This window comes from Juglans microcarpa x Juglans regia, chromosome 3S (assembly GCF_004785595.1).
Source record: "Juglans microcarpa x Juglans regia isolate MS1-56 chromosome 3S, Jm3101_v1.0, whole genome shotgun sequence".
Taxonomy (NCBI): domain Eukaryota; kingdom Viridiplantae; phylum Streptophyta; class Magnoliopsida; order Fagales; family Juglandaceae; genus Juglans; species Juglans microcarpa x Juglans regia.
In genome coordinates this window covers 3,222,750-3,233,190 of record NC_054599.1, presented here as the reverse complement: position 1 = coordinate 3,233,190, position 10,441 = coordinate 3,222,750, and the positions used below count along the sequence as shown (strand labels likewise).

The 10,441-nt window shown below is 37.0% G+C and overlaps 1 protein-coding gene across 1 annotated transcript; it reads right to left on the bottom strand.

Annotated features, from left to right (window-relative positions):
* Positions 1-50: 50 nt before the first annotated feature.
* On the bottom strand, positions 51-10,007 carry LOC121257769 (zinc finger protein BRUTUS-like). Its single transcript, XM_041158992.1, is given in 15 exon segments — positions 51-534; positions 636-707; positions 1,523-1,582; positions 1,713-1,947; positions 2,579-2,716; positions 2,804-3,025; positions 3,116-3,287; positions 3,435-4,661; positions 4,775-4,913; positions 4,915-4,944; positions 5,132-5,357; positions 6,156-6,520; positions 6,603-6,797; positions 7,810-8,019; positions 9,488-10,007. Coding segments are annotated over 15 exon segments (3,729 nt in total). The 5' UTR covers positions 9,788-10,007; the 3' UTR covers positions 51-396.
* Between the last annotated feature and the right edge of the window lie 434 nt (positions 10,008-10,441).

The window sequence follows — 10,441 nt, the reverse complement described above, 5'->3', positions numbered from 1 at the left end:
TCGTGAAATGTATCCTAAATCAAAGTCGACAAAGAAAACCAAATCATCTGGACAAAACTAGCAAGAAATGTTTGTGATTAGAGAGGGAGAGAGAGAGAGAGTGTGTTTAATATTTAACATCTCCCTCAAGACAATACATTTTCAATTTCTATATAATAAAGAGGAAAGCTGAATATATATATATATATAACAAAAATCCACCAACCTTCAAATATTGGGGATCAAACCAGCCGACCTTATAATGTAGGGAATGCTCACCAGTTATGGGGTACAAGTATAACAGGTAAAATTCACCATTTTATGCATGTTGCTTTACAAAACCATGTAAAAGTGGCAGCGCCACCGAAAGTATTTACATGCGGAGATAAAACCATGGGGGAAAGAGACATGCCCTCACTAGTTTGAAGCTGAACAGTAAGAACTGGAATCAATCTTAATTACTCTGGTATTATAGGATCCACAAGACCCACACTTGTGGTGTAGCCAGTGGAAGGGTGCTGTCCCCTTCTTATCACAGTCATTGCACAGTATATCCTGTAAATACCAAGATTGGTCGCCTTAACACTCAGTAAACAATGATATCTTGATAAGGTTATCAAAGATTTTGAAGGAAAAAATAAGTCCGAATGTTTCACCTGGCAGCGATCCCTATATTCAACGGGGAGTTCTTCAGAAGCCAATAGAGCATCAAGCATGCCGAAGTAAACCTGATGACACAAAAATAAAAATGAAAACACATGTAGCCACACATACACATGTAATTAGGATCACATAAAAATTAAAATTTTATGTATATCTATTCTTTCTAATCTTCTATCTGCAGATGATATGGTTCCTGTCAAACCTCCATACAATCCTAACAAATTAGTCTAACTCAAATTTATAATGTGCCCAGCCCAGAAAGCAAATAAGTGTAAGTTTTTTATGTTTAGCTGAATGTTGCGTTATAACTACAAAAATGAAACACACACACACACTTCGATGCAATACCGTGCGTTCTTCACTTCTAACCAAGTACGAAAATTGATGGTACTTGCTAATCAATCAGCTTCACTCCTACGCCCATCATATGTGTATCATCCAGACATTAGCATATAAAGTCAACACCAAGCATAGATCTTTTTGAATACTTTTTTTTATAGGTAATCAAGAATTTTATTCATAAGAACAGGTGGCATAGCCCAAGTATCTTTTTGAAAGCTTAAAGCATCCCCCTTAAGCTTTTGTTCTTATCCTGATGTCCATTTACAAGGCACTTGAACACTGGTCGGAAGTTAGCCCATAAGCAAAACTCATACAGTTGTGAGAGACAAAAAAGACCAATAATATGAGGACTTTTTATTAAATTATATAACAAAAACTCCAGGCCTGTACGCCATTAAGATCAAATCATTCTAATTTTAAGTACAAAAAAAAAAAAAAAGGAAATAGCAAGTTGATAATGCATTGCCCAAAAGGTCTCATCAATGAACCTTCCATTATTGGGACAATAGATTAATTAGTGTTAAAATAGTTCACTTACCCCCAGATCTCCCAAAGATTTGCTACAAATTGGGCAAACATAGTGGCTGCAAGTGTATGCCTGGCATAATGAATGAGGAAGTGGAATATAACATTAAGCACTGGAAAAATTGTTTTCTTTATATAGACACCAAAAGTGGAGCAAAATTTCAGTACTAGAACCAAAGCCGATAATGGAATAAAATATAGACCTGGAAGCAAGCTGAATGCATAAAATGGCCACATGGGAGTGCTCTGACACTCGCACTTGATGTGAACATAAAATCACAGCAAATAGGACAGTTGGTTTCCAAACCTTTCTCCCAGCACTTGTGATCCACTAAATTTCTTCCCAGGCAACAATTGCATGTCATGCAATGAAAGATGTCAATACCAAGCCCCTTCCCAAGACGGCATAAATTGCAGAAAGGGCAATGATATACTGTCCTGAAATAACAATATAGGGAAAAATAAGAAATTCACTTCAGAAAATCTTCTTTTTTGATTAAAAACAATTGAATCTGAGCACTAAACTTTTTTTTATGAGTTAAGTTTACTACACTCATAAAAAAAGTTGAGTGCTTGCATTCAGTACTAAACTGAAGTGAACCAACATTTATCATATTCATACGGCCTAAATGGTAGTCTGTTACCATATTTATCGAAAAAAGTAGTTCTGCTACCGTGGAAACTATAACACCAAAACTTATCAAAAAATTAATTGACTGCATTCAGTACGTAACACGTATCCACACATATTTATCAAAAAAATACCCTCAAATCTGCAATCAATCAAAATTATGCATACACAAAGACAATGATTTAACAAGAAGGAAAAAAATGATAAAGTTGCACTCTACATTCGGACAATATATAATTTCAACTCAAAACCCACAGTTCTGCCCTACCCCACCTGCAAAAAATAACAAATAAAAACAGAAACCCTCAAAGACCTCAATTCCACTGCAAAAAATTAGCATTCTGCCAAAGCATCTAACCAACTCTACTACTCTGAAAAAACTAAAACCTGATTTCATTAATGATAATTAGGGAGGAAAAAGTTGCAACAAAAAATGACCTTTCATCATCAAAAAATTTGCAAATACTGCAATAGTACTTTGCCATCGAGAGTCCACCACAGGAAGGAGTTGAGCAAACTGGTCCAACATCCTGAATTTTCAAGCACTGCATACACATCATTTCAGCTGTAGCCTTCCTGCAAATGAATTCATATTAAAAAAATAAAACATCACATATAGGATTCCAGTGATAACCAATCAGAATATATAAGGTGCAAACTTACCGATCCATTGAATGGTCACTGACTTCGTCATGGCAGAACCTGCAGGTAAATAACTTGCCACAGCAAGCAGCACGAAGTTTGCAATTTCTTTTGTAATGCTCACACCCATGTAACTGTTTCTCTGGATCGCAATATGATGGAGCACAATCAAGTATATCTCTTGAATTTGAGCTTTCACCTTCTGTTTCCTGAAGTAACTTCTGCTGAGATGCTATCCACCGACTACCATAACCCAGTAATATATATCAGAACATGAAAAAGCATATTAATATAAATAGTTAGATGTAAGTTTGGGTCACAGCATAAACTGACCTGGTCATAAGATTTTGAGTAAGATATGCTTTTCTTCTCGGATCAAGAGTTGGATCCCGAGAAACTCTTCTTATTTCAGATTCAAGCTCATTTTGATTCATCCTAAATATATCTTTCCATCCAGGCTTGAAAGTGAGATCACTGTGGTCCAAGCTTTCATAGGCATCAGTGCCTAATAGAGTAAATTTTGAACTCATAAGAAGGAATTCTAACAAAGTGAAATCTACAGCACACTTAGATTTTATAATGGCACCTCTAGAGATGATAAGACCATAAAATAAAATCACAAAAGCATAACTAACAAAAACACTGCACAAACCTAGTGAAATGCTACTCCTGGATGTTGTTGTATGTGGAAATGGAGCAGAAGTTCCTTCCCACCATTCATTAAGCCACTCACTGAACATTGTATTTTTAGTTGCATGCTTCCATGTGTACATCATTTTACTTTGCTCCTCATGAGTAAGAGCAGAAGTAACCCATGGCAACATCGACTGAAGGACCTCTGCACCGGTTGTACCAATTATTCTACCCACGATTTTGTCCTGTTCTTCAACTGAAAAATGTCTGTCAAACAGCGGCCACAATTCAAGTTCTTCACGGAAAACATGTTGATCCAATGTCACTCTGATGGATTTGCACATGCCCTGAAGCTTAGTGGAGAGCTCATCATACTTTCTCATCATATTATTGTGATCAGAAGGGATAAAGTTTTTTCCAGCTAAATGATCCGCTAAGTTTTTACCATTCACGTGCTCATGCAGTTGAGTAAGCTCAGAAAGCGCAGAAGAAATATCCTCAAATAGTTTCTCTTCCTGTTTGTGGTCCAGAGTATATGAGTGGCTCACATTATGAAGAGCCTCTTTAGATTCTAGTGCTGGAAATACTATATCATCCTCTGCATTACTATGAGCTCTATATAAACCCCATAAAAAAAGAAATCTGCCAGTGAACTGCCTAAGAAAGGTCTCATTACAATCATTAAGCTTTCCAGATTCAACATCCAAATACTCCAAGTCTTTGCGAATGGCTTTATGAAATTTAAATATGTTATCAATGGGTCGCGTTGCAGATCCAGCATTGGCAAAGGCTACATCTATTTCCCAGTTAACAAGACTTGAGTTTAGAGAAGGAGCGGGACTAAAAGAAAGGGAGCGTAGAGACTTTCCTGCAGCTAAAGAGATCACTCCTAGATTTTTGTCATTCACTCCTAACCCAGGGACACAGAAAGACTGATTGCTACAAGATAATTCAATGGTTGCAGTTCCTGAAAAGTGACAAGCATCACTGCCTTCCCCTGGTATTGTGTTTACACGTTTGACTGGCCTTCTATTTTCATCTTCTTCTTGAGTGATTGGAGGTTTTTGCTCGGCAGAAGACAACAAGGCACATGCACAAAGTGGTTCCTTAACATATTCTTCTATTCCTGTCACGAACCCAGCCGAGCCACAACCAATTGTACTCGAAGACAAGCACATATTTCTTGAACGACCTTTACATGCCCAGCCTGAGAAAAGTGTGACCAGCACAGAATTGGATGCCGGAGCTGCATCAGATAACAACTCTATGAGTTAGGAACCAATAACAAGGAGACTACATAATTTGTCCAGAACCCGTCCTTATCATTGAAAAAGAAAATTTTGAGAATGGATATTGAACCTGCCATATACATGTTATGAAGAAGCGACCTAGCTGCTTCATCACCAACTGATCCTACCAGCCATGGTAAGACGCACTCAATCAATTTCAAGGGCATCACACATAAGCTCTCATACAGAAGTTCTCGCTGTTTTTTTGTCACTAAAATGCTTTCGAGCGAGTGGAAGAACCTGCAAAGTACTTGTTAGACGACTTTTAACACAGCTAGGACACTTGACCATGTATTTTAAGCCTTCAATGCTGATAAAAGTGCATCAAATCATAGGCACAACGTGCACAAATATTTCAGAATATGGTTTAACTGAATGTCCCCTTCCCATGGGCTCAGCTCATAGCCATTCATGGAACATTACTCACCTGAACTTCCTCTTCATGGAAGTGCTTCTGTATGGTGTCCATTATTTGATCAGCATGTGAGCACAGCTTTGTGCAAAATTCAGCAGAAGTTGAGTTGGCTTCTGCACTTTGGATGCTTTCAATCAGCCCCCTAAGCTTGTCAAATTGAATTTTTTGTTCTGCATGCTCCTCAGCAAAAGAGAGTTTTGCATCTACAGCAGGGAATATAACTTTTTCCTCAGCAACGCTACAGACAGAGAGCAAGAGAAGCACATTTAATGAAATGCAGGCACTCATTACATATCCAACAAGAAAGTGTGTGTAATTGTTATGTGACCCTCCACTACAAATTAGTATTGCTTTCTTTATCCAAGGTTCAATGAAAAAAAAAAGTTCAAAAGAACCCAAGAATCCATGAAGTCAGAAAGCTAAAACATAAAACCTCATCATATCCAGAAACTCTTGAGTACTAAATCAAGCACTATGAGGGAGTTCTGCCCCTGCATGGCGAAAAGTAACCCAAAAGAGCTCATTTCTAAGTCTCTAACAAGAGTAATGCTAGAAACAGTCATGTGTTGTGCAAGCGCCAACCTTTTGAAAAAGAGTGGGATCCACCATTAAAAAAATTAGTTTTTTCATGTGGATCTCATATTTACTCACTTTTTTCAAAAGGAGTGCGCGGCGCTTGCTCACTATATGATTGCAAATATCATTTCTCATTTAAGAATCATTCATTCTAATCTTTCTTTCTTTCTTTCTTTCTCCTTTTTATTTCTTTTTATTTTTGGGCATTTCTTGTTGCCGTTTGGGTGGCAAATGGTGTCCCTCACTGCTTGAAGTCTTCCATACTTGGAAAATATCTTTTAAGAATAAAAACAGGTTCAAGACTTACACTAGGCCATGCTACCAAGGACTGCTACATCGAAATTCCTACTCCTTGTCCACAAGGGCTCATTAAATACAGCACAATTGAAAGATTATATTCAGGCCCCGGGGACTCATATGTTCTATTAATTAAAAATAGGAGCGCCGCATAAAACCAAACCTGTGAAAGATGCAGACTTCTGCAATGAATTGCAGCCTCTTGTTGAATGCAAGCAGATCAGAAAATTTTCCAGATATTTGGATCGTCCTAGCCACCTTAGCTATATCATTCAACTCTCTTTTTATTGCATTATGCCAAAGCAATATTTCATCTATAGGACAAGACATACTGGGTTTTGTATGATCAAGATTTAGCTGCATATACTTCCTTTTACTGGTTTTTAAAGATTCACATGCACCATGCCCTTGTTCAGTTTGACTGATAAAAGTGCTAGTCCTGGAATCTTGACATCTGACCTTAAGATCATCTTTGCAACTTTTACGCATTTCAGAGACAGTTTCCCCTTCAATCCAGGCAAATACAACCTTCACTTTAGACAAGATAAAGTTAGCATACTCTTTTCATAAAAACCATTCGAAATGAAATACCGCCAATAGGAGCCCTCACCTGCTGAAGAAGCTTCTCTTCTGGGATTATCTCGCACAAACACTTGCGCATATCCTGACGTTCATCAGATGATATAGAGGAAGAAAGCCATGGGAGAAATTCTGCCATCATGTTCACAGGAATGCTACAAAGAAACTGCCACACCAAATTGGCCTGCTCTTCAATTGAAAAGTTCTCAATGAGCAAGGGGAAAACCTGCCAAACAAAACAAATGGTGATGTCCAAACTTATTTATGATTCAGCCTGCAAAACTCTACATAAATGACTGGCAAAGTTTGAAGGTTGTATAAGAACAGACTCAGTAGCATGTGTTGTGCAATAAAGAGCAACACACCATCCCAAAGACCTTTGAGTAATATGCAGAGAGCTCATTATCGACTGTCAAGTCCATCGAGAGCAATACATAATCTTCACATGCAGAGAAGTTGGAAGGAGTTAACCACCACTAATTTTGAATTTTCTACAACTTACATTGCGTTTAGAGATAGAGGAAAAGAAAGGGGAAACATTTTACTCTTGGAGATTTGGATGGACATGGAATGAGACATGGAAAGGAGAAGGGATCCTTAAACAACTCTCTTCCCCACCATACTTTTTCATCCAAACATAGACAGAAGTAGATGAAAATAAATGTTGTTCAGATAGATTCCAAAAACAAGGGCAAAATTCTGTCTTAGCATGCATGTAGTGATGAGTACTCAACCTTGGGCAAGAAGCCTTAAGGAAAAAGTAGGCCATAGTTCAATAGCTTGTTGTTAGGTTCCAGAATCATTCATATGTTGTAAAAGAAAAAATTGCAGCAGGCATCTGCGCTTGAAAATCACAGGTGCCTGATACACGTTATAGACGTGTTTGGGATATATTACATCATGTACAGAAGAAAGAAACTACTGAAACAAGAGAAGAAGAAGCCTCTCTCTCTTTATATATATATATATATATATATATATTATTAAGTAAGAAGATATTCTATTGAACTTATTAAAAAAAAAAAAAAGATATTTTATTGATGTTGAAATAGGCATAGCCCAAGTACACAGGAAGTATATAAAGCCTCTCTCTTTATATATGTGATGAATCCAGTACACATGATTGATTGTATATTTTCAAATTTATAGTTTAATATTCATCAAATCCAACAGAGCACATCCTAGACTACAATGATAATGAAGCAAAGCTATCATTAGAAAAATGAGATAATAAATACCTGCGCCTCTTCCTTGGACATATGCTGGCTAATTGATGTTTGAAGAGCTCCACTACAAGAGGCTAACTCCCTTCTATAGCTTTCTTCACTTTGCATATTTGACTCCAGTAGAGAAAGCAACTGATCAAAAAGAACAATTTCTCCCTCATGTTCTAGGGAGTAAGTTAGGGCAATATTCTTCACACGGATATCTAGAGCTGGAAAGATGACCTACAATTTCAGATCTATAAAAGATGTAATAATATCTTAAGAGATGTAAGGCATCTGAAAATAAAAAACATTGCAAAGGTGAACCAAGAGCTGCCCAATACAACCACATGTAAGGTGAGCCTCCACATGTATACAACAAAATGGAATTATCCAATTACAAAGCCTTAAACCGTGAAAATATTTGATTAAGGTGATTGCAATTCTTAAAGCTTGGACATTCATTCCATGGTCAACAGTTAGGCCAAAGAGCGGAAATATTTTATTATAGATGTTTATTGAGAGACCTATGGATAAATTATATAATAGAATTATATAAAATTAAGACCAGAAGCTGTTTGCCAAAACACTACGAATACCAAGACTTGGGTTCAGCGTCCACCTACATTAACCGGCTCTGAAAACCCCTCATACAATTGGTAAAAATAGCAAATTTACTAAATTAGGGAAAAACTAAGAATGTGAGTCCAGAAAAAGTATCAAACCTCATTGGTGTAACCCATAATGCAAACCAAATGGCCCCGAGTCAAATAAACTCCATGTAAAATGAGAAAAAGTGTACATTTATTGTTGAACAGCCGTTCTCTCAAACCTTTGTTTAAACAAATTTGTGGGAGCAACATGTAATTTGTTCAAAGGCAACACCTTCCTTTACTTGTACTTGCAACTTGTTCTAGAGCAAAATGAACCAACAAACTTTGGTAGACATGTGCACCGTTAGAAATGAGGGACAATTGATGGTCCCAAATATAAAAAGAAAGTCGAATTTAAAACCCAAAATATTTTCTTCCAAGCAAAATCCTGTAGCACGGTTAGAAATTAGCGATATCAATGGTCCCAAGTGTAACAAGAAAGTTGAATCTTCCATGCGATTATATGTTAATAAATGAGAGAAATACAAGCAAACATATTTTCTTCCAATCAAAGTTTACTTTCTTATCCAGCAGATTGCATACCAAGAGGCATAGATTACAATTAGATAGTAGTTATTACCAAGACCATCTTTGGAAATCCAAAAATAGTAATATATTGACCCAGCCACGTAGTATGTCTGGTATCCTCTCCCTTGTTAGTGAGGAAGCTATACCCACAAATTTATTTGGAGACACGAATGAACATAAATGAACGCAACTTCTATCCTTTTACATGCAGCTCACATTCCACAAAAAGGAATTAAGAAAATGAGAAGAGAATCGAGCCGCCAACAACATCAATCAAAGCCTTCAGTTCGATGATAATTTTACTACTACGAAACAAGTAAATTTTGGATACCATAGCTTCGATACTCATCAAATTTGTAAATTAACTGAAAAAATTATGCACATAGAAAACCACAAATGAAATGAAATTGAATAATCGCAACGCCTAAACCCTCAAAACTGAGCAAACGTGAAAACAAAAATAAGCAAACATACAGAGGAGAACATTTATCTGAAAGACTTCCAATCTGAAACAATAGTAACATGCACACCTCGTCCTCCGCATTGCAGTGGTGCTTGTAAATGCCTCGGAGAAAACGGTACCGCTCCAACAACGGCTTGATATCGCCGCCGCCGGTAGCGAAAACCACGGCAGCACGATGGAGCCCCTCGAGCTCAGAGCGGATGGCTTTGTGGAAGAACAAGAAGATTAGGATCGGGGGCTTGAGTTCCGGGTCGTTCTTCACCCATGCCTTGGACGTTGAAGTGTCGATGGGGTTCGCTGGGCCCGACATTACAGCCACGGCTCCACCTCCGTCTCGGTGCTGGAGACCTGGAAATGGCGTCGCCATTTTTGTTTCGTTTCAGATTTCGGATTCAGGTTCTCAAAACCCTAAAGTTCATTCCGACTTAGCTAGATTTATCGCCTCTCTCTCTCTCTCTCTCTCTCTAGCCATGAACCTATTGCGGTCTCTCTCGCTTTGTTTTTTTGTATTATGTACTACTCAGGCCTCAAGTTCAACGAGGACGGGGAAGGCGAAAAGGGAAGTTTCCATATTGCCATATTGGGGCAGGTAAAAGTTTCAACTTTTACTTCAGACAAATTCTTCTCGCTACTACTATTCACAATCCTAAATCTCATATCCTATTATCATTACTATTCGTTATCTTACATCTTATAAAAAAATTTATAAATATAAGATGTGTAAGTAAATATTGACTAATATATAAAATTCATTTTTACTTTAATGTTTAGATATATAAATGATTTTATCTTATTATTAAAATTTTCACATAAAATAAAATAAACAATTCAATTTTTTCAAATCTCAAAATAATAATAATAATAATAATAATAAATAATATTCTAACAATATTTTATTCAACTTTTAACTTTTATATTAAATCATCTCATTTAGTCTCATCTCATCTTACTATCCAATCCAAACAGGCCAAACTCCTTTACTGCTTTCACGTTGACCACATCAACCATATAAAAGTTTACC